The sequence below is a fragment of the Scyliorhinus torazame genome, chromosome 23 (genome assembly GCF_047496885.1).
Source record: "Scyliorhinus torazame isolate Kashiwa2021f chromosome 23, sScyTor2.1, whole genome shotgun sequence".
Lineage (NCBI taxonomy): Eukaryota > Metazoa > Chordata > Chondrichthyes > Carcharhiniformes > Scyliorhinidae > Scyliorhinus > Scyliorhinus torazame.
The window spans coordinates 85,238,279-85,265,762 of record NC_092729.1 but is presented as its reverse complement, the minus strand read 5'-3'; the positions used below and the strand labels follow the sequence as shown (position 1 = coordinate 85,265,762).

Sequence of the window (27,484 nt, the reverse complement as noted above, 5' to 3'; positions counted from 1 at the left end):
CCCCAGGAGCATGATGTTGCACGCGGGCATCTTGGAGAGATTGGTGAGGCCACCAGCAATCCCTGAGGGAGAGAGAGAGAGACGCCCTGAGTCACGGCCCACTCCACAAGACAGCCCCTTGGCGGGGGGAGCGCAGGAGGCGGCGACGATTGGGGGGGGGGGGGGGGGGGGGTGGTGGGGGGGGGGGGGGGGGGGAGAGAGGAGGACTCACCCATTATTTTGGCAGCGGACGAGGCCCCGATGATGATGGAGAGGTTGGGGGCGGTGAAGGACATGCGGGACTCCACGTAGTCGTAGATCTGATGCTTGGACTGGTTCAGCTCCAGGGCCATGTCGCAAGCCTCCATGATGACCCTGAGCTCCTCTTCCGTCAGGGTCTGCCTGCAAAGAGAGAGCGAGAGGCTTCGAGTCCCGGCCAACACGCTCCATCCTCATCGACTCCCATCGCAAACCCTGCCCACATTGGGAACGCCTCGATTCAATCTCCCCCTTAACCTTCTCCTCATTGACTCCCGTCTCCCATCGCAAACCCTTCCCCCATTTGGAACGTCTCGATTCAATCTCCCCCTTAACCTTCTACTCATTGACTCCCATCGCAAACCCTTCCCCCATTGGGAACGCCTCGATTCAATCTCCCCCTTAACCTTCTCCTCATTAACTCCCATCGCAAACCCTTCCCCCATTTGGAACGTCTCGATTCAATCTCCCCCTTTACCTTCTCTTCATTGACTCCCATCTCCCATCGCAAACCCTTCCCCCATTTGGAACGTCTCGATTCAATCTCCCCCTTAACCTTCTCCTCATTGACTCCCATCTCCCATCGCAAACCCTTCCCCCATTTGGAACGTCTCGATTCAATCTCCCCCTTAACCTTCTCCTCATTGACTCCCATCGCAAACCCTTCCCCCATTCGGAACGTTTCGATTCAATCTCCCCCTTAACCTTCTCCTCATTGACTCCCATCGCAAACCCTTCCCCCATTCGGAACATTTCGATTCAATCTCCCCCTTTACCTTCTCTTCATTGACTCCCATCTCCATCGCAAACCCTTCCCCCATTTGGAACGTCTCAATTCAATCTCCCCCTTAACCTTCTCCTCATTGACTCCCATCTCCCATCGCAAACCCTTCCCCCATTTGGAACGCCTCGATTCAATCTCCCCCTTAACCTTCTCCTCATTGACTCCCATCGCAAACCCTTCCCCATTTGGAACGTTTCGATTCAATCTCCCCCTTAACCTTCTCCTCATTGATTCCCGTCTCCCATCGCAAACCCTTCCCCCATTTGGAGCCTCTTGATTCAATCTCCCCCTTAACCTTCTTCTCATTGACTCCCACCTCCCATTGCAAACCCTTCTCCCATTTGGAACGTCTCATTTTCAATCTCCCCCTTAATCTTCTCCTCATTGACTCCCGTCTCCCATCGCAAACCCTTCCCCCATTTGGAACGTCTCGATTCAATCTCCCCCTTAACCTTCTCCTCATTGACACCCATCGCAAACCCTTCCCCCATTTGGAACATCTCGATTCAATCTCCCCCTTAACCTTCTCCTCATTGACTCCCATCTCCCATCGCAAACCCTTCCCCCATTTGGAACGCCTCGATTCAATCTCCCCCTTAACCTTCTCCTCATTGACTCCATCTCCCATTGCAAACCCTTCCCCCATTTGGAACGCCTAGATTCAATCTCCCCCTTAACCTACTCCTCATTGACTCCCATCTCCCATCGCAAACCCTTCCCCCATTTGGAACGCCTCGATTCAATCTCCCCCTTAACCTTCTCCTCATGACTCCCGTCTCCCATCGCAAACCCTTCCCCCATTCAGAACGTCTCGATTCAATCTCCCCCTTAACCTACTCCTCATTGACTCCCATCTCCCATCGCAAACCCTTCCCCATTCAGAACGTCTCGATTCAATCTCCCCCTTAACCATCTCCTCATTGACTCCCATCTCCCATCGCAAACCCTTCCCCATTCAGAACGTCTCGATTCAATCTCCCCCTTAACCTTCTCCTCATTGACTCCCATCTCCCATCGCAAACCCTTCCCCATTTGGAATGTCTCGATTCACTCTCCCCCTTAACCTTCTCCTCATTGACTCCCGTCTCCCATCGCAAACCCTTCCCCCATTTGGAATGCCTCGATTCACTCTCCCCCTTAACCTTCTCCTCATTGACTCCCGTCTCCCATCGCAAACCCTTCCCCCATTTGGAATGTCTCGATTCAATCCCCCCCTTAACCTTCTCCTCATTGACTCCCGTCTCCCATCGCAAACCCTTCCCCCATTGGGAACGTCTTGATTCAATCTCCCCTTAACCTTCTCCACATTGACTCCCTTCGCAAACCCTTCCCCCATTCGGAACGTCTCGATTCAATCTCACCCTTAACCTTCTCCTCATTGACTCCCATCTCCCATCTGGAACGTCTCGAATCAATCTCCCCCTTAACCTTCTCCTCATTGACTCCCATCTCCCATCGCAAACCCTTCTCCCATTCGGAACATCTCGATTCAATCTCCCCCTTAACCTTCTCCTCATTGACACCCATCGCAAACCCTTCCCCCATTTGGAACATCTCGATTCAATCTCCCCCTTAACCTTCTCCTCATTGACTCCCATCTCCCATTGCAAACCCTTCCCCCATTTGGAACGCCTAGATTCAATCTCCCCCTTAACCTACTCCTCATTGACTCCCATCTCCCATCGCAAACCCTTCCCCCATTTGGAACGCCTCGATTCAATCTCCCCCTTAACCTTCTCCTCATGACTCCCGTCTCCCATCGCAAACCCTTCCCCCATTCAGAACGTCTCGATTCAATCTCCCCCTTAACCTACTCCTCATTGACTCCCATCTCCCATCGCAAACCCTTCCCCCATTCAGAACGTCTCGATTCAATCTTCCCCTTAACCTTCTCCTCATTGACTCCCATCTCCCATCGCAAACCCTTCCCCCATTTGGAATGTCTCGATTCACTCTCCCCCTTAACCTTCTCCTCATTGACTCCCGTCTCCCATCGCAAACCCTTCCCCCATTTGGAATGCCTCGATTCACTCTCCCCCTTAACCTTCTCCTCATTGACTCCCGTCTCCCATCGCAAACCCTTCCCCCATTTGGAACGTCTCGATTCAATCCCCCCCTTAACCTTCTCCTCATTGACTCCCGTCTCCCATCGCAAACCCTTCCCCCATTCGGAACGTCTCAATTTAATCCCCCCCTTAACCTTCTCCTCATTGACCCCCATCGCAAACCCTTCCCCCATTTGGAACGCCTCGATTCAATCCCCCCCTTAACCTTCTCCTCATTGACTCCCATCGCAAACCCTTCCCCCATTTGGCACGTCTCGATTCAATCCCCCCCTTAACCTTCTCCTCATTGACCCCCATCGCAAACCCGTCCCCCATTTGGAACGTCTCGATTCAATCTCCCCCTTAACCGTTCTCCTCATTGACTCCCATCGCAAACCCTTCCCCCATTTGGAACATCTCGATTCAATCCCCCCCTTAACCTTCTCCTCATTGACTCCCGTCTCCCATCGCAAACCCTTCCCCCATTCGGAACGTCTCAATTTAATCCCCCCCTTTACCTTCTCCTCATTGACCCCCATCGCAAACCCTTCCCCCATTTGGAACGCCTCGATTCAATCCCCCCCTTAACCTTCTCCTCATTGACTCCCATCGCAAACCCTTCCCCCATTTGGCACGTCTCGATTCAATCCCCCCCTTAACCTTCTCCTCATTGACCCCCATCGCAAACCCGTCCCCCATTTGGAACGTCTCGATTCAATCTCCCCTTAACCGTTCTCCTCATTGACTCCCATCGCAAACCCTTCCCCCATTCGGAACGCCTCGATTCACTCTCCCCCTTAACCTTCTCCTCATTGACTCCCATCGCAAACCCTTCCCCCATTTGGAATGCCTCGATTCAATCTCCCCCTTAACCTTCTCCTCATTGACTCCCATCGCAAACCCTTCCCCCATTTGGAACGTCTCGATTCAATCTCCCCCTTAACCTACGACAGCACAGCTCGAGGCAACACAACTCAGGACATGCCACCCACCTCCCCCGCTCGATAGTGGGGAACCCCCCCCCCCCCCGCCTTCGACATCCGCTGCCCTCCCCCGACGCGCTGTGTACCGCAGCCACCGGCTCCTCAGACAGTAGGTTCCAAACCCGCCACCTCTACGCCCAGGAGGCACACGGAGGGAGCGGCAGACGCACCGGGGACACCCGCCCACCCCTGCCAGTCCTTACCCCTGCGTGGTGGACGCCGTCACGCTCACCACCATGATGGTGGCGTTGGTGAGGATCTGCTGGAGGGTCTCGTTGTTCTTGCAGCGGTCGAGGTTGTTCCCGAGTTCCTGCGGCGTGAGGGGAGGGAAAAACAGGAGGGAAGAGGGTCATTCCCAGGGTATCGGGGTGCGGGCGGACCGCGCGGAGAGGCTGTCGATTCCCGTAGGATTCGGCTGGAGGAGGTTGCAGAGAGAGGGCGGGAGGGAGGGAGGGAGGGATTGAACAGGAGGATGGGAATTGTCGGGGCTGGAGGAGGTTACAGAGATAGGGAGGGAGGGAGGGATTTGAACAGGAGGATGGGAATTGTAGGGGCTGGAGGAGGTTACAGAGATAGGGAGGGAGGGAGGGATTTGAACAGGAGGATGGGAATTGTAGGGGCTGGAGGAGGTTACAGAGATAGGGAGGGAGGGAGGGATTTGAACAGGAGGATGAGAATTGTAGGGGCTGGAGGAGGTTACAGAGATAGGGAGGGAGCGAGGGAGGGATTTGAACAGGAGGATGGGAATTGTAGGGGCTGGAGGAGGTTACAGAGATAGGGAGGGAGGTAGGGATTTGAACAGGAGGATGGGTATTGTAGGGGCTGGAGGAGGTTACAGAGATAGGGAGGGAGGGAGGGAGGGATTTGAACAGGAGGATGAGAATTGTAGGGGCTGGAGGAGGTTACAGAGATAGGGAGGGAGGGAGGGAGGGAGGGAGGGATTTGAACAGGAGGATGGGAATTGTAGGGTCTGGAGGAGGTTACAGAGATAGGGAGGGAGGGAGGGAGGGATTTGAAGAGGAGGATGGGAATTGTAGGGGCTGGAGGAGGTTACAGAGATAGGGAGGGAGGGAGGGAGGGATTTGAAGAGGAGGATGGGAATTGTAGGGGCTGGAGGAGGTTACAGAGATAGGGAGGGAGGGAGAGAGGGATTTGAACAGGAGGATGAGAATTGTAGGGGCTGGAGGAGGTTACAGAGATAGGGAGGGAGGGAGGGAGCGATTTGAACAGGAGGATGAGAATTGTAGGGGCTGGAGGAGGTTACGGAGATAGGGAGGGAGGGATTTGAACAGGAGGATGAGAATTGTAGGGGCTGGAGGAGGTTACAGAGATCGGGAGGGAGGGGGCGAGGGAGGGATTTGAAATGGAGGATGGGAATTGTCGGGGCTGGAGGAGGTTACAGAGATAAGGAGGGAGGGAGGGATTTGAACAGGAGGATGGGAATTGTCGGGGCTGGAGGAGGTTACAGAGATAGGGAGGGAGGGAGGGATTTGAACAGGAGGATGGGAATTGTCGGGGCTGGAGGAGGTTACAGAGCTAGGGAGGGAGGGAGGGATTTGAACAGGAGGATGGGAATTGTCGGGGCTGGAGGAGGTTACAGAGCTAGGGGGGGAGGGGGAGGGAGGGATTTGAACAGGAGGATGGGAATTGTAGGGGCTGGAGGAGGTTACAGAGATAGGGAGGGAGGGAACGAGGGAGGGATTTGAACAGGAGGATGAGAATTGTAGGGGCTGGAGGAGGTTACAGAGATAGGGAGGGAGGGAGGGATTTGAACAGGAGGATGGGAATTGTAGGGGCTGGAGGAGGTTACAGAGATAGGGAGGGAGGGTGCGAGGGAGGGATTTGAACAGGAGGATGGGAATTGTAGGGGCTGGAGGAGGTTACGGAGATAGGGGGGGAGGGGGAGGGAGGGATTTGAACAGGAGGATGGGAATTGTAGGGGCTGGAGGAGGTTACAGAGATAGGGAGGGAGGGAACGAGGGAGGGATTTGAACAGGAGGATGGGAATTGTAGGGGCTGGAGGAGGTTACAGAGATAGGGAGGGAGGGAGGGATTTGAACAGGAGGATGAGAATTGTCGGGGCTGGAGGAGGTTACAGAGATAGGGAGGGAGGGGGCGAGGGAGGGATTTGAACAGGAGGATGAGAATTGTAGGGGCTGGAGGAGGTTACAGAGATAGGGAGGGAGGGAGGGATTTGAACAGGAGGATGAGAATTGTCGGGGCTGGAGGAGGTTACAGAGATAGGGAGGGGGCGAGCGAGGGATTTGAAAAGAAGGATGAGAATTGTAGGGGCTGGAGGAGGTTACAGAGATAGGGAGGGAGGGAGGGATTTGAAGAGGAGGATGGGAATTGTAGGGGCTGGAGGAGGTTACAGAGATAGGGAGGGAGGGAGGGGGGGAGGGATTTGAACAGGAGGATGGGAATTGTAGGGGCTGGTGGAGGTTACCGAGATAGGGAGGGAGGGAGGGGGGGAGGGATTTGAACAGGAGGAAGAGAATTGTAGGGGCTGGAGGAGGTTACAGAGATAGGGAGGGAGGGAGGGATTTGAACAGGAGGATGAGAATTGTAGGGGCTGGAGGAGGTGACAGAGATAGGGAGGGAGGGATGGATTTGAACAGGAGGATGAGAATTGTAGGGGCTGGAGGAGGTTACAGAGATAGGGAGCGAGGGAGGGATTTGAACAGGAGGATGAGAATTGTAGGGGCTGGAGGAGGTTACAGAGATAGGGAGGGAGGGGGGCGAGGGAGGGATTTGAACAGGAGGATGGGAATTGTAGGGGCGGGAGGAGGTGACAGAGATAGGGAGGGAGGGAGGGATTTGAACAGGAGGATGAGAATTGTAGGGGCTGGAGGAGGTTACAGAGATAGGGAGCGAGGGAGGGATTTGAACAGGAGGATGAGAATTGTAGGGGCTGGAGGAGGTTACAGAGATAGGGAGGGAGGGAGCGAGGGAGGGATTTGAACAGGAGGATGAGAATTGTAGGGGCTGGAGGAGGTTACAGAGATAGGGAGGGAGGGGGGCGAGGGAGGGATTTGAACAGGAGGATGGGAATTGTAGGGGCGGGAGGAGGTTACCGAGATAGGGAGGGAGGGAGGGATTTGAACAGGAGGATGAGAATTGTCGGGGCTGGAGGAGGTTACAGAGATAGGGAGGGAGGGGCCGAGGGAGGGATTTGAACAGGAGGATGAGAATTGTCGGGGCTGGAGGAGGTTACAGAGATAGGGAGGGAGGGAGGGATTTGAACAGGAGGATGAGAATTGTAGGGGCTGGAGGAGGTTACAGAGATAGGGAGGGAGGGGGCGAGGGAGGGATTTGAACAGGAGGATGAGAATTGTCGGGGCTGGAGGAGGTTACAGAGATAGGGAGGGAGGGAGGGATTTGAACAGGAGGATGAGAATTGTAGGGGCTGGAGGAGGTTACAGGGATAGGGAGGGAGGGATTTGAACAGGAGGATGAGAATTGTAGGGGCTGGAGGAGGTTACAGAGAGAGGGAGGGAGCGAGGGAGGGATTTGAACAGGAGGATGGGAATTGTCGGGGCTGGAGGAGGTTACAGAGATAGGGAGGGAGGGGGCGAGGGAGGGATTTGAACAGGAGGATGGGAATTGTCGGGGCTGGAGGCGGTTACAGAGATAGGGAGGGAGGGGGAGAGAGTGGTCGATATACCTTCACTGTGCGAATGTAGTCCAGAGCATTAGGAACCAGAGACTCGAGCTCGGGGAATCTCCTAGAGTATTTGTCGCGGACATATTTATGAATGATATCTGTAAGTGAAGGCCAGAGAGATTATTAATTACACCTTAATTGGGACACAACTGACGTCAGGGGTTGAAGCTGGGAAAACAACAGACATTTGGGTCTAACCGAGGGTTACGGAGACCGGGACTGTGCACGGTGCTCCGGGTGTGGGTCTCACCGAGGGAAAGGGAGACCGGGACTGTGCACGGTGCTCCGAGTGTGGGTCTGACCGAGGGATACGGAGACCGGGACTGTGCACGGTGCTCCGAGTGTGGGTCTGACCGAGGGATACGGAGACCGGGACTGTGCTCGGTGCTCCGAGTGTGGGTCTGACCGAGGGATACGGAGACCGGGACTGTGCACGGTGCTCCGAGTGTGGGTCTGACCGAGGGATAGGGAGACCGGGACTGTGCACGGTGCTCCGAGTGTGGGTCTGACCGAGGGATACGGAGACCGGGACTGTGCACGGTGCTCCGAGTGTGGGTCTGACCGAGGGATACGGAGACCGGGACTGTGCACGATGCTCCGAGTGTGGGCCTGACCGAGGGATACGGAGACCGGGACTGTGCACGGTGCTCCGAGTGTGGGACTGACCGAGGGATACGGAGACCGGGACTGTGCACGGTGCTCCGAGTGTGGGTCTAACCGAGGGTTACGGAGACCGGGACTGTGCACGGTGCTCCGAGTGTGGGTCTGACCGAGGGACACGGAGACCGGGACTGTGCACGGTGCTCCGAGTGTGGGTCTGACCGAGGGTTACGGAGACCGGGACTGTGCACGGTGCTCCGAGTGTGGGTCTGGGCGAGGGATACGGAGACCGGGACTGCGCACGGTGCTCCGAGTGTGGGTCTGACCGAGGGATACGGAGACCGGGACTGTGCACGGTGCTCCGAGTGTGGGTCTGATCGAGGGATACGGAGACCGGGACTGTGCACGGTGCTCCGAGTGTGGGTCTGACCGAGGGATAGGGAGACCGGGACTGTGCACGGTGCTCCGAGTGTGGGTCTGGGCGAGGGATACGGAGACCGGGACTGCGCACGGTGCTCCGAGTGTGGGTCTGACCGAGGGATACGGAGACCGGGACTGTGCACGGTGCTCCGAGTGTGGGTCTGACCGAGGGATACGGAGACCGGGACTGTGCACGGTGCTCCGGGTCTGGGTCTAACCGAGGGATACGGAGACCGGGACTGTGCACGGTGCTCCGAGTGTGGGTCTAACCGAGGGATACGGAGACCGGGACTGTGCACGGTGCTCCGAGTGTGGGTCTGGGCGAGGGATACGGAGACCGGGACTGCGCACGGTGCTCCGAGTGTGGGTCTGACCGAGGGATACGGAGACCGGGACTGTGCACGGTGCTCCGAGTGTGGGTCTGATCGAGGGATACGGAGACCGGGACTGTGCACGGTGCTCCGAGTGTGGGTCTGACCGAGGGATAGGGAGACCGGGACTGTGCACGGTGCTCCGAGTGTGGGTCTGGGCGAGGGATACGGAGACCGGGACTGCGCACGGTGCTCCGAGTGTGGGTCTAACCGAAGGATACGGAGACCGGGGCTGTGCATGGTGCTCCGAGTGTGGGTCTGACCGAGGGACACGGAGACGGGGGCTGTGCACGGTGCTCCGAGTGTGGGTCTGACCGAGGGATACGGAGATCGGGACTGTGCACGGTGCTCCGAGTGTGGGTCTAACCGAGGGATACGGAGACCGGGGCTGTGCATGGTGCTCCGAGTGTGGGTCTGACCGAGGGATACGGACACCGGGACTGTGCACGGTGCTCCGAGTGTGGGTCTGACCGAGGGATACGGAGACCGGGACTGTGCACGGTGCTCCGAGTGTGGGTCTAACCGAAGGATACGGAGACCGGGGCTGTGCACGGTGCTCCGAGTGTGGGTCTGACCGAGGGATATGGAGACCGGGACTGCGCACGGTGCTCCGGGTGTGGGTCTAACCGAGGGATACGGAGACCGGGGCTGTGCACGGTGCTCCGGGTGTGGGTCTAACCGAAGGATACGGAGACCGGGGCTGTGCACGGTGCTCCGGGTGTGGGTCTAACCGAGGGATACGGAGACCAGGACTGTGCACGGTGCTCCGAGTGTGGATCTAACCGAGGGACACGGAGACCGGGACTGTGCACGGTGCTCCGAGTGTGGGTCTAACCGAGGGATACGGAGACCGGGACTGCGCACGGTGCTCCGAGTGTGGGTCTGACCGAGGGATACGGAGACCGGGACTGTGCACGGTGCTCCGAGTGTGGGTCTGACCGAGGGACACGGAGACCGGGACTGTCCACGGTGCTCCGAGTGTGGGTCTGAGCGAGGGATACGGAGACTGGGACTGTGCGCGGTGCTCCGAGTGTGGGTCTAACCGAGGGATACGGAGACCGGGACTGTGCACGGTGCTCAGAGTGTGGGCCTGACCGAGGGACACGGAGACCGGGACTGTGCACGGTGCTCCGAGTGTGGGTCTGACCGAGGGATAGGGAGACCGGGACTGTGCACGGTGCTCTGAGTGTGGGTCTGACCGAGGGATACGGAGACCGGGACTGTGCACGGTGCTCCGGGTGTGGGTCTAACCGAGGGATACGGAGACCGGGACTGCGCACGGTGCTCCGAGTGTGGGTCTGACCGAGGGATACGGAGACCGGGACTGTGAACGGTGCTCCGAGTGTGGGTCTGACCGAGGGATACGGAGACCGGGACTGTGCACGGTGCTCCGAGTGTGGGTCTGACCGAGGGATACGGAGACCGGGACTGTGCACGGTGCTCCGAGTGTGGGTCTGACCGAGGGATACGGAGACCGGGACTGTGCATGGTGCTCCGAGTGTGGGTCTGGGCGAGGGATACGGAGACCGGGACTGCGCACGGTGCTCCGAGTGTGGGTCTGGGCGAGGGATACGGAGACCGGGACTGCGCACGGTGCTCCGAGTGTGGGTCTGACCGAGGGATACGGAGACCGGGACTGTGCACGGTGCTCCGAGTGTGGGTCTGATCGAGGGATACGGAGACCGGGACTGTGCACGGTGCTCCGAGTGTGGGTCTGACCGAGGGATAGTGAGACCGGGGCTGTGCACGGTGCTCCGAGTGTGGGTCTAACCGAGGGATAGTGAGACCGGGGCTGTGCACGGTGCTCCGAGTGTGGGTCTGACCGAGGGATACGGAGACCGGGACTGTGCACGGTGCTCCGAGTGTGGGTCTGACCGAGGGATACGGAGACCGGGACTGTGCACGGTGCTCCGAGTGTGGGTCTAACCGAGGGATAGTGAGACCGGGGCTGTGCACGGTGCTCCGAGTGTGGGTCTAAACGAGGGATACGGAGACCGGGACTGTGCACGGTGCTCTGAGTGTGGGTCTAACCGAGGGATAGGGGGACCGGGACTGTGCACGGTGCTCCGAATGTGGGTCTGACCGAGGGATACGGAGACCGGGACTGTGCACGGTGCTCCGAGTGTGGGTCTAACCGAGGGATACGGTGACAGGGACTGTGCACGATGCCCCGAGTGTGGGTCTGACCGAGGGATACGGAGACCGGGACTGTGCACGGTGCTCCCAGTGTGGGTCTAACCGAGGGACACGGTGACCGGGACTGTGCACGGTGCTCCGAGTGTGGGTCTGACCGAGGGACACAGAGACCGAGGCTGTGCACGATGCCCCGAGTGTGGGTCTGACCGAGGGATACGGAGACCGGGACTGCGCACGGTGCTCCGAGTGTGGGTCTGACCGAGGGATACAGAGACCGGGACTGTGCACGGGGCTCCGAGTGTGGGTCTGACCGAGGGATACGGAGACCGGGACTGTGCACGGTGCTCCCAGTGTGGGTCTAACCGAGGGACACGGAGACCGGGACTGTGCACGGTGCTCCGAGTGTGGGTCTGACCGAGGGATAGGGAGACCGGGACTGTGCACGGTGCTCCGAGTGTGGGCCTGACCGAGGGACACGGAGACCGGGACTGTGCACGGTGCTCCGAGTGTGGGTCTGACCGAGGGATAGGGAGACCGGGACTGTGCACGGTGCTCTGAGTGTGGGTCTGACCGAGGGATACGGAGACCAGGACTGTGCACGGTGCTCCGAGTGTGGGTCTGACCGAGGGATACGGAGACCGGGACTGTGCACGGTGCTCCGAGTGTGGGTCTGACCGAGGGATACGGAGACCGGGACTGTGCACGGTGCTCCGAGTGTGGGTCTGACCGAGGGACACGGAGACCGGGACTGTGCACGGTGCCCCGAGTGTGGGTCTAACCGAGGGATACGGAGAACGGGACTGTGCACGGTGCTCCGAGTGTGGGTCTAACCGAAGGATAGGGAGACCGGGGCTGTGCACGGTGCTCCGAGTGTGGGTCTAACCGAGGGATACGGAGACCGGGACTGTGAACGTTGCTCCGAGTGTGGGTCTGACCGAGGGATACGGAGACCGGGACTGTGCACGGTGCTCCGAGTGTGGGTCTGACCGAGGGATACGGAGACCGGGACTGTGCACGGTGCTCCGAGTGTGGGTCTAACCGAAGGATAGGGAGACCGGGGCTGTGCACGGTGCTCCGAGTGTGGGTCTAACCGAGGGATACGGAGGCCGGGACTGTGCACGGTGCTCCGAGTGTGGGTCTGACCGAGGGATACGGAAACCGGGACTGTGCACGGTGCTCTGAGTGTGGGTCTAACCGAGGGATACGGTGACAGGGACTGTGCACGATGCCCAGAGTGTGGGTCTGACCGAGGGATACGGAGACCGGGACTGTGCACGGTGCTCCCAGTGTGGGTCTAACCGAGGGACACGGTGACCGGGACTGTGCACGGTGCTCCGAGTGTGGGTCTGACCGAGGGACACAGAGACCGAGGCTGTGCACGATGCCCCGAGTGTGGGTCTGACCGAGGGATACGGAGACCGGGACTGCGCACGGTGCTCCGAGTGTGGGTCTGACCGAGGGATACAGAGACCGGGACTGTGCACGGGGCTCCGAGTGTGGGTCTGACCGAGGGATACGGAGACCGGGACTGTGCACGGTGCTCCCAGTGTGGGTCTAACCGAGGGACACGGAGACCGGGACTGTGCACGGTGCTCCGAGTGTGGGTCTGACCGAGGGATAGGGAGACCGGGACTGTGCACGGTGCTCCGAGTGTGGGCCTGACCGAGGGACACGGAGACCGGGACTGTGCACGGTGCTCCGAGTGTGGGTCTGACCGAGGGATAGGGAGACCGGGACTGTGCACGGTGCTCTGAGTGTGGGTCTGACCGAGGGATACGGAGACCAGGACTGTGCACGGTGCTCCGAGTGTGGGTCTGACCGAGGGATACGGAGACCGGGACTGTGCACGGTGCTCCGAGTGTGGGTCTGACCGAGGGATACGGAGACCGGGACTGTGCACGGTGCTCCGAGTGTGGGTCTGACCGAGGGACACGGAGACCGGGACTGTGCACGGTGCCCCGAGTGTGGGTCTAACCGAGGGATACGGAGAACGGGACTGTGCACGGTGCTCCGAGTGTGGGTCTAACCGAAGGATAGGGAGACCGGGGCTGTGCACGGTGCTCCGAGTGTGGGTCTAACCGAGGGATACGGAGACCGGGACTGTGAACGGTGCTCCGAGTGTGGGTCTGACCGAGGGATACGGAGACCGGGACTGTGCACGGTGCTCCGAGTGTGGGTCTGACCGAGGGATACGGAGACCGGGACTGTGCACGGTGCTCCGAGTGTGGGTCTAACCGAAGGATAGGGAGACCGGGGCTGTGCACGGTGCTCCGAGTGTGGGTCTAACCGAGGGATACGGAGGCCGGGACTGTGCACGGTGCTCCGAGTGTGGGTCTGACCGAGGGATACGGAAACCGGGACTGTGCACGGTGCTCTGAGTGTGGGTCTAACCGAGGGATACGGGGACCGGGACTGTGCACGGTGCTCCGAGTGTGGGTCTGACCGAGGGATACGGAGACCGGGACTGTGCACGGTGCTCCGAGTGTGGGTCTCACCAAGGACACGGAGACCGGGAATGTGCACGGTGCTCCGAGTGTGGATCAAACCGAGGGATACAGAGACCGGGACTGTGCACGGTGCTCCGAGTGTGGGTCTGACCGAGGGATACGGAGACCTGGACTGTGCACAGTGCTCCCAGTGTGGGTTTAACCGAGGGACACGGAGACCGGGACTGTGCACGGTGCTCCGAGTGTGGGTCTGACCGAGGGATACGGAGACCGGGACTGTGCACGGTGCTCCGAGTGTGGGACTAACCGAGAGATACGGAGACTGGGACTGTGCACGGTGCTCCGAGTGTGGGTCTAACCGAGGGATACGGAGAACGGGACTGTGCACGGGGCTCCGAGTGTGGGGCTGACCGAGGGATACGGAAACCGGGGCTGTGCACGGTGCTCCGAGTGTGGGTCTGACCGAGGGATATGGAGACCGGGACTGTGCACGGTGCTCCGAGTGTGGGTCTAACCGAAGGATAGGGATACCGGGGCTGTGCACGGTGCTCCGAGTGTGGGTCTAACCGAGGGATACGGAGACCGGGACTGTGCACGGTGCTCCGAGTGTGGGTCTGACCGAGGGATACGGAGACCGGGACTGTGCACGGTGCTCCGAGTGTGGGTCTGACCGAGGGATATGGAGACCGGGACTGTGCACGGTGCTCCGAGTGTGGGTCTAGCCGAGGGATACGGAGACCGGGACTGTGAACGGTGCTTCGAGTGTGGGTCTGACCGAGGGATACGGAGACCGGGACTGTGCACGGTGCTCCGAGTGTGGGTCTGACCGAGGGATACGGAAACCGGGACTGTGCACGGTGCTCTGAGTGTGGGTCTAACCGAGGGATACGGAGACCGGGACTGTGCACGGTGCTCCGAGTGTGGGTCTAACCGAGGGATACGGAGACCGGGGCTGTGCACGGTGCTCCGAGTGTGGGTCTGACCGAGGGATACGGAGACCGGGACTGTGCACGGTGCTCCGAGTGTGCGTCTAACTGAGGGATACGGAGACCGGGACTGTGCACGGTGCTCCGAGTGTGGGTCTGACCGCGGGATACGGAGACCGGGACTGTGCACGGTGCTCCGAGTCTGGGACTAACCGAGGGATACGGAGACCGGGACTGTGCACGGTGCTCCGAGTGTGGGTCTAACCGAGGGATACGGAGACCGGGACTGTGCATGGTGCTCCGAGTGTGGGTCTGACCGCGGGATACGGAGGCCGGGACTGTGCACGGTGCTCAGAGTGTGGGTCTAACCGAGGGATACGGAGACCGGGACTGTGCACCGTGCTCCCAGTGTGGGTCTGACCGAGGGATACGGAGACCAGGACTGTGCACCGTGCTCCCAGTGTGGGTCTAACCGAGGGATACGGAGACCAGGACTGTGCACGGTGCTCCCAGTGTGGGTCTGAACGAGGGACACGGAGACCGGGACTGTGCACGGTGCTCCGAGTGTGGGTCTCACCAAGGATACGGAGACCAGGACTGTGCACGGTGCTCCGAGTGTGGGTCAAACCGAGGGATACAGAGACCGGGACTGTGCACAGTGCTCCGAGTGTGGGTCTGACCGAGGGATACGGAGACCTGGACTGTGCACAGTGCTCCGAGTGTGGGTCTGACCGAGGGATACGGAGACCGGGACTGTGCACGGTGCTCCGAGTGAGGGTCTAAGCGAGGGATACGGAGATCGGGACTGTGCACGGTGCTCCGAGTGTGGGTCTCAGCGAGGGAAACAGAGACCAGGACTGTGCACGGTGCTTCGAGTGTGGGTCTAACCGAGGGACATGGAGACCGGGACTGTGCACGGTGCTCCGAGTGTGGGTCTGACCGAGGGTTACGGAGACCGGGACTGTGCACGGGGCTCCGAGTGTGGGTCTGACCGTGGGATACGGAGACCGGGACTGTGCACGGTGCTCCGAGTGTGGGTCTGACCGTGGGATACGGAGACCGGGACTGTGCACACTGCTCCGAGTGTGGGTCTGACCGAGGGATACGGAGACCGGGACTGTGCACGGTGCTCCGAGTGTGGGTCTCACCAAGGATACGGAGACCGGGACTGTGCACGGGGCCCCGAGTGTGGGTCTAACCGAGGGACACGGAGACCGGGACTGTGCACGGTGCTCCGAGTGTGGGTCTCACCAAGGATACGGAGACCGGGACTGTGCACGGGGCTCCGAGTGTGGGTCTAACCGAGGGACACGGAGACCGGGACTGTGCACGGTGCTCCGAGTGTGGGCCTGACCGAGGGATACGGAGACCGGGACTGTGCACAGTGCTCCGAGTGTGGGTCTGGCCGAGGGATACGGAGACCGGGACTGTGCACGGTGCTCCGAGTGTGGGTCTGACCGAGGGATACGGAGACCGGGACTGTGCACGGTGCTCCGACTGTGGGTCTAACCATGGGATACGGAGACCGGGACTGAGCACGGTGCTCCGAGTGTGGGATGACCGAGGGGTACGGAGACCAGGACTGTGCACGGTGCTCCGAGTGTGGGTCTAACCGAGGGATACGGAGACCGGGGCTGTGCACGGTGCTCCGAGTGTGGGTCTAACCGAGGGATACGGTGACAGGGACTGTGCACGATGCCCCGAGTGTGGGTCTGACCGAGGGATACGGAGACCGGGACTGTGCACGGTGCTCCCAGTGTGGGTCTAACCGAGGGACACGGTGACCGGGACTGTGCACGGTGCTCCGAGTGTGGGTCTAACCGAGGGATATGGAGACCGGGACTGTGCACGGGGCTCCGAGTGTGGGTCTGACCGAGGGATACGGAGACCGGGACTGTGCACGGTGCTCCCAGTGTGGGTCTAACCGAGGGACACGGAGACCGGGACTGTGCACGGTGCTCCGAGTGTGGGTCTGACCGAGGGATAGGGAGACCGGGACTGTGCACGGTGCTCCGAGTGTGGGCCTGACCGAGGGACACGGAGACCGGGACTGTGCACGGTGCTCCGAGTGTGGGTCTGACCGAGGGATAGGGAGACCGGGACTGTGCACGGTGCTCTGAGTGTGGGTCTGACCGAGGGATACGGAGACCAGGACTGTGCACGGTGCTCCGAGTGTGGGTCTGACCGAGGGATACGGAGACCGGGACTGTGCACGGTGCTCCGAGTGTGGGTCTGACCGAGGGATACGGAGACCGGGACTGTGCACGGTGCTCCGAGTGTGGGTCTGACCGAGGGACACGGAGACCGGGACTGTGCACGGTGCCCCGAGTGTGGGTCTAACCGAGGGATATGGAGACCGGGACTGTGCACGGGGCCCCGAGTGTGGGTCTAACCGAGGGACACCGAGACCGGGTCTGTGCACGGTGCTCCGAGTGTGGGTCTCACCAAGGATACGGAGACCGGGACTGTCCACGGGGCTCCGAGTGTGGGTCTGACCGAGGGACACGGAGACCGGGACTGTGCACGGTGCTCCGAGTGTGGGTCTAACCGAGGGATATGGAGACCGGGACTGTGCACGGTGCTCCCAGTGTGGGTCTAACCGAGGGATACGGAGACCGGGACTGTGCACGGTGCTCCGTGTGTGGGTCTAACCGAGGGACACGGAGACCGGGACTGTGCATGGTGCTCCGAGTGTGGGTCTGACCGAGGGATACGGAGACCGGGACTGTGCACGCTGCTCCGAGTGTGGGTCTAACCGAGGGACACGGAGACCGGGACTGTGCACGGTGCGCCGAGTGTGGGTCTAACCGAGGGATACGGAGACCGGGACTGTGCACGGTGCTCCGAGTGTGGGTTTGACCGAGTGATACGGAGACCGGGACTGTGCACGGTGCTCCGAGTGTGGGTCTGACCGAGGGATACGGAGACCGGGACTGTGCACGGTGCTCCGAGTGTGGGTCTAACCGAGGGATAGAGAGACCGGGACTGTGCACGGTGCACCGAGTGTGGGTCTAACCGAGGGATACGGAGACCAGGACTGTGCACGGTGCTCCGAGTGTGGGTCTAACCGAGGGATACGGAGACCGGGACTGTGCACGGTGCTCCGAGTGTGGGTCTCACCAAGGATACGGAGACCGGGACTGTGCACGGTGCTCCGTGTGTGGGTCTAACCGAGGGACACGGAGACCGGGACTGTGCATGGTGCTCCGAGTGTGGGTCTGACCGAGGGGTACGGAGACCGGGACTGTGCACGCTGCTCCGAGTGTGGGTCTAACCGAGGGACACGGAGACCGGGACTGTGCACGGTGCGCCGAGTGTGGGTCTAACCGAGGGATACGGAGACCGGGACTGTGCACGGTGCTCCGAGTGTGGGTCTGACCGAGTGATACGGAGACCGGGACTGTGCACGGTGCTCCGAGTGTGGGTCTGACCGAGGGATACGGAGACCGGGACTGTGCACGGTGCTCCGAGTGTGGGTCTAACCGAGGGATAGAGAGACCGGGACTGTGCACGGTGCACCGAGTGTGGGTCTAACCGAGGGATACGGAGACCAGGACTGTGCACGGTGCTCCGAGTGTGGGTCTAACCGAGGGATACGGAGACCGGGACTGTGCACGGTGCTCCGAGTGTGGGTCTCACCAAGGATACGGAGACCGGGACTGTGCACGGTGCTCCGAGTGTGGGTCTGACCGAGGGATACGGAGTCCGAGACTGTGCACGGTGCTCCGAGTGTGGGTCTGACCGAGGGATACGGAGACCGGGACCGTGCGCGGTGCTCCAAGTGTGGGTCTAACCGAGGGATGGGGAGACCGGGACTGTGCACGGTGCTCCGAGTGTGGGTCTGACCGAGGGATACGGAGACTGGGACTGTGCACGGCGCTCCGAGTGTGGGTCTGACCGAGGGAAACGGAGACCGGGACTGTGCACGGTGCTCCGAGTGTGGGTCTGACCGAGGGATACGGAAACCGGGACTGTGCACGGTGCTCTGAGTGTGGGTCTAACCGGGGGATAGGGGGACCGGGACTGTGCACGGTGCTCCGAGTGTGGGTCTGACCGAGGGATACGGAGACCGGGACTGTGCACGGTGCTCCGAGTGTGGGTCTGACCGAGGGACACGGAGACCGGGACTGTGCACGGTGCTCCGAGTGTGGGTCTAACCGAGGGATACGGAGACCGGGACTGTGCACGGTGCTCCGAATGTGGGTCTGACCGAGGGATACGGAGACCGGGTCTGTGCACGGTGCTCCGAATGTGGGTCTGACCGAGGGATACGGAGACCGGGACTGTGCATGGTGCTCCGAATGTGGGTCTGACCGAGGGATACGGAGACCGGGACTGTGCACGGTGCTCCGAGTGTGGGTCTAACCGAGGGAGACGGAGACCGGGACTGTGCACGGTGCTCCGAGTGTTGGTCTAATCGAGGGATACGGAGACCGGGACTGTGCACGGTGCTCAGAGTGTTGGTCTAACCGAGGGATACGGAGACCGGGACTGTGCACGGTGCTCCGAGTGTGGGTCTGACCGAGGGATACGGAGACCGGGACTGTGCACGGTGCTCCGAGTGTGGGTCTGACCGAGGGATACGGAGTCCGGGACTGTGCACGGTGCTCCGAGTGTGGGTCTGACTGAGGGATACGGAGACCGGGACTGTGCACGGTGCTCCAAGTGTGGGTCTGACCGAGGGATACGGAGACCGGGTCTGTACACGGTGCTCCGAGTGTTGGTCTAACCGAGGGATACGGAGACCGGGACTGTGCACGGTGCTCCGAGTGTGGGTCTGACCGAGGGATACGGAGACCGGGACTGTGCACAGTGCTCCGAGTGTGGGTCTGACCGAGGGATACGGAGTCCGGGACCGTGCGCGGTGCTCCTCGTGTGGCGGAGCGAGAGACACGACAAAAACTCACTGATCTCGTTGTCAATCTCCACCGTGAGGTTGTTCGCGTCCACGATTAGCTTGTACTCGGGGTCCGACTCAACTGGGCCAGTGACTGAGGAGAGAGGGAGACCAACAGGAGAGGGATTAAATTAAACACAGCTGCCCGGGCTGGCGTTAGAACCGACTCTGCCTGCACGCCAACGCACACCCACCCACCCGCGTACACTCACACACCCCCACAGACAGACAGACACACAGACAGACACACACAGACAGACACACACAGACACACAGACAGACACACACACACACAGACACACACACACAGACACACACACACAGACACACACACACAGACACACACACACAGACACACACACACAGACACACACACACAGACACACACACACACAGACAACAGGACGTTGCAAAGAGTCAATGCCACCAGGCAGAGTCACCATGGTTTTGTGAAAGGGAAAATCACATTGAACTAATTGATTCCCGTACTCAGATTTCGAAAACATCCCCACTTTCTCAGAAGACTGAGGAAATTTGGCCCGTCAGCCCCGACCCTCACCAACCTCTACAGGTGCACCACCGAAAGCGTTCTTTCTGGTTGTATCACAGCTTGGTATGGAGCCTGCTCTGCCCAAGACCGCAGGAAATTACAGAAGGTCGTGAATGTAGCCCAGTCCATCGCGCAAACCAGCCCCCCGTCCGCCGACTCTTATCTACAATTCCCGCTGCCAACGAAAGGCGGCCGGCGTAATTAAGGACCCCCCCCCCCCCCCGGCACCCCCGGGGCGTACTCTCTTCCACCTCCTCCCGTCGGGAATAAGACACCAAACGTTTGAGGTCGCGCACCGACCGACTCGAGAACAGCTTCTTCCCGACTGCCGTCAAGACGTTCGAACGGACCTGCCCCGCGTTCGCCGTTGATCCCATTCAAGGTGGTCCACTCTTAAACCTCTTCCCCCTCTCTCCTTGAACCCGAGCTCTCGTCATTCACTCCTCCGCCCCCGGGGTGCACGGTGCTCCGAGTGTGGGTCTGACCGAGGGATACGGAGACCGGGACTGTGCACGGTGCTCCGAGTGTGGGTCTGACCGAGGGATAGGGAGACCGGGACTGTGCACGGTGCTCCGAGTGTGGGTCTGACCGAGGGATACGGAGACCGGTACTGTGCACGGTGCTCCGAGTGTGGGTCTGACCGAGGGATACGGAGACCGGGACTGTGCACGGTGCTCCGAGTGTGGGTCTGACCGAGGGATAGGGAGACCGGGACTGTGCACAGTGCTCCGAGTGTGGGTCTGACCGAGGGATACGGAGACCGGGACTGTGCACGGTGCTCCGAGTGTGGGTCTGAGCGAGGGATACGGAGACCGGGACTGTGCACGGTGCTCCGAGTGTGGGTCTGACTGAGGGAGACGGAGACCGGGACTGTGCACGGTGCAACGAGTGTGGGTCTGACCGAGGGATACGGAGACCGGGACTGTGCACGGTGCTCCGAGTGTGGGTCTGACCGAGGGATACGGAGACCGGGACTGTGCACGGTGCTCCGAGTGTGGGTCTGACTGAGGGAGACGGAGACCGGGACTGTGCACGGTGCTCCGAGTGTGGGTCTGACCGAGGGATACGGAGACCGGGACTGTGCACGGTGCTCCGAGTGTGGGTCTGACTGAGGGAGACGGAGACCGGAAATCAAGAATTTATCAACTTCTGTCTTAAAGACACTCAACGTCCCGGCCTCCATCGCCCTCTGTGGCAATGAATTCCACAGACCCACCACTCTCTGGCTGAAGAAATTTCTCCTCATCTCTGTTCTAAAGTGACTCCCTTTTATTCTAAGGCTGTGCCCCCGGGTCCTAGTCTCCCCTGCTAATGGAAACAATTTCCCTACGTCCACCCTATCTAAGCCATTCATTATCTTGTAAGTTTCTATTAGATCTCCCCTCAACCTCCTAAACTCCACTGAATATAATCCCAGGATCCTCAGACGTTCATCGTATGTTAGGCCTACCATTCCTGGGATCATCCGTGTGAATCTCCGCTGGATCCGCTCCAGGGCCAGTATGTCCTTCCTGAGGTGTGGGGCCCAAAATTGCTCACAGTATTCTAAATGGGGCCTAACTGATGCTTTATAAAGCTTCAGAAGTACATCCCTGCTTTTATATTCCAAGCCTCTTGAGATGAATGACAACATTGCATTTGCTTTCTTAATTACGGACTCAACCTGCAAGTTTACCTTTAGAGAATCCTGGACTAGGACTCCCAAGTCCCTTTGCACTTCAGCATTGTGAATTTTGTCACCGTTTAGAAAATAGTCCGCGCCTCTATTCTTTTTCCCCAAAGTGCAAGACCGCGCACTTGCCCACGTTGAATTTCATCAGCCATTTCTTGGACCACTCTCCTAAACTGTCTAAATCTTCCTGCAGCCTCCCCACCTCCTCCATACTACCTGCCCCTCCACCTATCTTTGTATCATCGGCAAACTGAGCCAGAATGCCCCCAGTCCCTTCATCTAGATCGGTAATATATAAAGAGAACAGCTGTGGCCCCAACACTGAACCCTGCGGGACACCATCTGCATCTCTCAGCCCAAGTCTCCAAACTATCGAGATCGTGTCCTGTCCTCGGACAGTCCTGGGCCAGCAACTCAGCCAATCTTCACGTCATAGAACATAGAACAATACAGCGCAGTACAGGCCCTTCGGCCCACGATGTTGCACCGAAACAAAAGCCATCTAACCTACACTATGCCATTATCATCCATATGTTTATCCAATAAACTTTTAAATGCCCTCAATGTTGGCGAGTTCACTACTGTAGCAGGTAGGGCATTCCACGGCCTCACCACTCTTTGCGTAAAGAACCTACCTCTGACCTCTGTCCTATATCTATTACCCCTCAGTTTAAAGTTATGTCCCCTCGTGCCAGCCATTTCCATCCGCGGGAGAAGGCTCTCACTGTCCACCCTATCCAACCCCCTGATCATTTTGTATGCCTCTATTAAGTCTCCTCTTAACCTTCTTCTCTCCAACGAAAACAACCTCAAGTCCATCAGCCTTTCCTCATAAGATTTTCCCTCCATACCGGGCAACATCCTGGTAAATCTCCTCTGCTCCCGCTCCAAAGCCTCCACGTCCTTCCTATAATGCGGTGACCAGAACTGTACGCAATACTCCAAATGCGGCCGAACCAGAGTTCTGTACAGCTGCAACATGACCTCCCGACTCCGGAACTCAATCCCTCTACCAATAAAGGCCAACACTCCATAGGCCTTCTTCACAACCCTATCAACCTGGGTGGCAACTTTCAGGGATCTATGTACATGGACACCTAGATCCCTCTGCTCATCCACACTTCCAAGAACTTTACCATTAGCCAAATATTCCGCATTCCTGTTATTCCTTCCAAAGTGAATCACCTCACACCTCTCTACATTAAACTCCATTTGCCACCTCTCAGCCCAGCTCTGCAGCTTATCTATATCCCTCTGTAACCTGCTACTTCCTTCCACACTATCGACAACACCACCGACTTTAGTATCATCTGCAAATTTACTCACCCACCCTTCTGCGCCTTCCTCCAGGTCATTGATAAAAATGACAAACAGCAACGGCCCCAGAACAGATCCTTGTGGTACGCCACTTGTAACTGAACTCCATTCTGAACATTTCCCATCAACCACCACCCTCTGTCTTCTTTCAGCTAGCCAATTTCTGATCCACATCTCTAAATCACCCTCAATCCCCAGCCTCCGTATTTTTTGCAATAGCCTACCGTGGGGAACCTTATCAAACGCTTTGCTGAAATCCATATACACCACATCAACTACTCTACCCTCGTCTACCTGTTCAGTCACCTTCTCAAAGAACTCAATAAGGTTTGTGAGGCATGACCTACCCTTCACAAAGCCATGCTGACTATCCCTGATCATATTATTCCTATCTAGATGATTATAAATCTTGTCTCTTATAATCCCCCTCCAAGACTTTACCCACTACAGACGTGAGGCTCACCGGTCTATAGTTGCCGGGTTGTCTCTGCTCCCCTTTTTGAACAAAGGGACCACATTTGCTGTCCTCCAGTCCTCTGGCACTATTCCTGTAGCCAATGATGACATGAAAATCAAAGCCAATGGTCCAGCAATCTCTTCCCTGGCCTCCCATAGAATCCTAGGATAAATCCCATCAGGTCCCGGGGACTTATCTATTTTCAGCCTGTCCAGAATTGCCAACGCCTCTTCCCTACGTACCTCAATGCCATCTATTCTATTAGCCTGGGGCTCAGCATTCTCCTCCACAACATTATCTTTTTCCTGAGTGAATACTGACGAAAAATATTCGTTTAGTATCTCGCCTATCTCTTCAGACTCCACGCACAACTTCCCGAGGTGGATTGGCCGCGCTAAATTGTCCCTTAATTGGAAAAAATGAATTGGGTACTCCAAATTTAAAGAAAGGAAAATGTTTTAAAAACTGTGTCGGCCTGGATTATAGCGCTCAAATCCTAGAGTATAGACATCTCCCTCCGACAGTGCGGCGCTCCCTCAGTACTGGCACCGGGGGGAGTGTGGGCCTGGATTATGGAGCTCAAATCCTAGAGTATAGACATCTCCCTCCGACAGTGCAGCGCTCCCTCAGTACTGGCACCGGGGGGGAGTGTCGGCCTGGATTATGGAGCTCAAATCCTAGAGTATAGACATCTACCTCCGACAGTGCAGCGCTCCCTCAGTACTGGCACCGGGGGGAGTGTGGGCCTGGATTATAGCGCTCAAATCCTAGAGTATATACATCTCACTCCAACAGTGCGGCGCTCCCTCAGTACTGGCACCGGGGGGAGTGTCGGCCTGGATTATGGCGCTCAAATCCTAGAGGATAGACATCTCCCTCCGACAGTGCTGCCCTCCCTCAGTACTGGCACCGGGGGGAGTGTGGGCCTGGATTATAGCGCTCAAATCCTAGAGTATAGACATCTACCTCCGACAGTGCAGCGCTCCCTCAGTACTGGCACCGGGGGGACTGTGGGCCTGGATTATGGAGCTCAAATCCTAGAGTATAGACATCTCCCTCCGACAGTGCGGCGCTCCCTCAGTACTGGCACCGGGGGGAGTGTCGGCCTGGATTATGGAGCTCAAATCCTAGAGTATAGACATGTCCCTCCGACAGTGCGGCGCTCCCTCAGTACTGGCACCGGGGGGAGTGTCGGTCTGGATTATGGAGCTCAAATCCTAGAGTATATACATCTACCCCCGACAGTGCAGCGCTCCCTCAGTACTGGCACCGGGGGGGGGGAGTGTCGGCCTGGATTATGGAGCTCAAATCCCAGAGTACAGACATCTCCCTCCGACAGTGCAGCGCTCCCTCAGTACTGGCACCGGGGGGCGTGTCCGCCTGGATTATGGAGCTCAAATCCTAGAGTATAGACATCTCCCTCCGACAGTGCGGCTCTCCCTCAGTACTGGCACCGGGGGGAGTGTCGGCCTGGATTATAGCGCTCAAATCCTAGAGTATAGACATCTCCCTCCGACAGTGCAGCGCTCCCTCAGTACTGGCACCGGGGGGCGTGTCCGCCTGGATTATGGAGCTCAAATCCTAGAGTGTATACATCTACCTCCGACACTGCGGCGCTCCCTCCGTACTCCCACCGCCTCGCACTTGGCTGGGCTGGATTACACCGGCCCGCCCGGCGGAGCCAGCCCCCGGTCCGTGCGGGTCGACGGAATCCAGCCCTGTCCAGCTCGCCGGGGCCGCCCAGTCTGCAAACCGAGGCCAGGGGGCTCCCTGCCGGGCAGCAGGGGGCGGCTTACCTTCCGAAGACTGCCGCTGCTTCCCGATGTAGTCGCCCATCTTGGAGATGATGTCCGCAAACTGCAGCAGGGAGGCAGGAATACAGAGTGAGAGCTCGCTCTGCCCGAGCGTTCTTCATCAACGTGCAACAGGGGAGGGAGGGACAGAGGAGGGAGGGACAGAGGGGGGAGGGACCGAGGGAGGGAGGGAGGGACAGAGGGACAGAGGGAGGGAGGGACAGAGGGAGCGAGGGAGGGACAGAGGGAGGGAGGGACAGAGGGAGGGAGGGAGGGACAGAGGGAGGGAGGGACCGAGGGAGGGAGGGAGGGACAGAGGGAGGGAGGGAGGGAGGGACAGAGGGAGGGAGGGACAGAGGGAGGGAGGGACAGAGGGAGGGACAGAGGGACAGAGGGAGGGAGGGACAGAGGGAGCGAGGGAGGGACAGAGGGAGCGAGGGAGGGACAGAGGGAGGGAGGGACAGAGGGAGGGAGGGACAGAGGGAGGGAGGGAGGGACCGAGGGAGGGAGGGAGGGACCGAGGGAGGACCGAGGGAGGGACCGAGGGAGGGACCGAGGGACCGAGGGAGGGACCGAGGGAGGGACCGAGGGAGGGACCGAGGGAGGGACCGAGGGAGGGACCGAGGGAGGGAGGGAGGGACCGAGAGAGGGAGGGAGGGACCGAGGGAGGGAGGGAGGGACCGAGGGAGGGAGGGAGGGACCGAGGGAGGGACCGAGGGAGTGAGGGAGGGACAGAGGGAGGGAGGGAGGGACCGAGGGAGGGAGGGAGGGACCGAGGGAGGGAGGGAGGGACCGAGGGAGGGAGGGAGGGACCGAGGGAGGGACCGAGGGAGGGAGGGAGGGACCGAGGGAGGGAGGGAGGGACCGAGGGAGGGAGGGAGGGACCGAGGGAGGGAGGGAGGGACCGAGGGAGGGACCGAGGGAGTGAGGGAGGGACAGAGGGAGGGAGGGAGGGACAGAGGGAGAGAGGGAGGGACGGAGGGAGGGAGGGTGGGACAGAGGGAGGGAGGGAGGGACAGAGGGAGGGAGGGACAGAGGGAGGGAGGGACAGAGGGAGGGAGGGACAGAGGGAGGGACGGGGAGGGGGGAGGGGGGAGGGACCGGGGGGGGGGGGGGGGGGGGGGGGGGAGGGACCGAGGGGGGGGGGGGAGGGACCGAGGGGGGGCGGGGGACCGAGGGGGGGGGGGGGGACCGGGGGGGGGGGGGGGACCGAGGGGGGGGGGAGGGACCGGGGGGGGAGGGAGGGACCGAGGGGGGGGAGGGAGGGACCAAGGGGGGGGAGGGAGGGACCAAGGGGGGGGAGGGAGGGACCGGGGGGGTAGGGAGGGACCGAGGGGGGAGGGAGGGAGGGACCGAGGGGGGAGGGAGGGAGGGACCGAGGGGGAGGGAGGGAGGGACCGGGGGGAGGGAGGGAGGGACCAGGGGGGGAGGGAGGGACCGAGGGGGGAGGGAGGGAGGGACCGAGGGGGGAGGGAGGGAGGGACCGAGGGGGGAGGGAGGGAGGGACCGGGGGGAGGGAGGGAGGGACTGGGGGGAGGGAGGGAGGGACTGGGGGGGGGGGGGGGGGAGGGAGGGACTGGGGGGAGGGAGGGAGGGACTGGGGGGGGGGGGGGGAGGGAGGGACCGAGAGGGGGGAACTGGGGGGGGGGGGGGGGACGGACCGAGGGGGGGGGGACCGGGGGGAGGGAGGGGGGGACCGGGGGGAGGGAGGGAGGGACTGGGGGGGGGGGGGGGGGGGGGGAGGGAGGGACCGGTGGGGGGGGGGGGGGAGGGACCGGTGGGGGGGGGGGGAGGGAGGGACCGGTGGGGGGGGGGAGGGAGGGACCGGGGAAGGGGGGGGGGGAGGGACTGGGGGGGGGGGGGAAGGGAGGGAGGGACCGGGGGGGGACGGACGGACCGAAGGGGGGGGGGGGGGGGGAGAGAACCGGGGGGAGGGGGGGGAGGGAGGGAGGGACTGGGGGGGAGGGGGAGAACCGGGGGGAGGGGGGTGAGGGAGGGAGGGACTGGGGGGGGAGGGAGGGACCAGGGGGGGGGGGACCGAGAAAGGGGGGGGGGGACGGACCGAGGGGGGGGGGGGGGGGGGGGGAGAGGGACCGGGGGGGGGGGAGGGACCGGGGGGGGGGGGGAGGGACCGGGGGGGGGGGAGGGACCGGGGGGGTAGGGAGGGACCGGGGGAGGAGGGACC

The 27,484-nt window shown here is 60.3% G+C and overlaps 1 protein-coding gene across 1 annotated transcript; it reads right to left on the bottom strand.

Moving 5' to 3' along the window:
* Positions 1–3: 3 nt before the first annotated feature.
* Positions 4–25,411, bottom strand: LOC140399680 (U4/U6 small nuclear ribonucleoprotein Prp31-like; the record flags this gene model as incomplete). The annotated part of the gene is made up of 6 exons (XM_072489224.1): positions 25,303–25,411; positions 19,521–19,604; positions 7,714–7,811; positions 4,253–4,359; positions 212–381; positions 4–62 (listed from the first exon to the last, which is right to left on the bottom strand). Coding segments are annotated over exons 1-6 (558 nt in total), but the record flags the coding sequence as incomplete, so codon positions are not given.
* Positions 25,412–27,484: the final 2,073 nt, after the last annotated feature.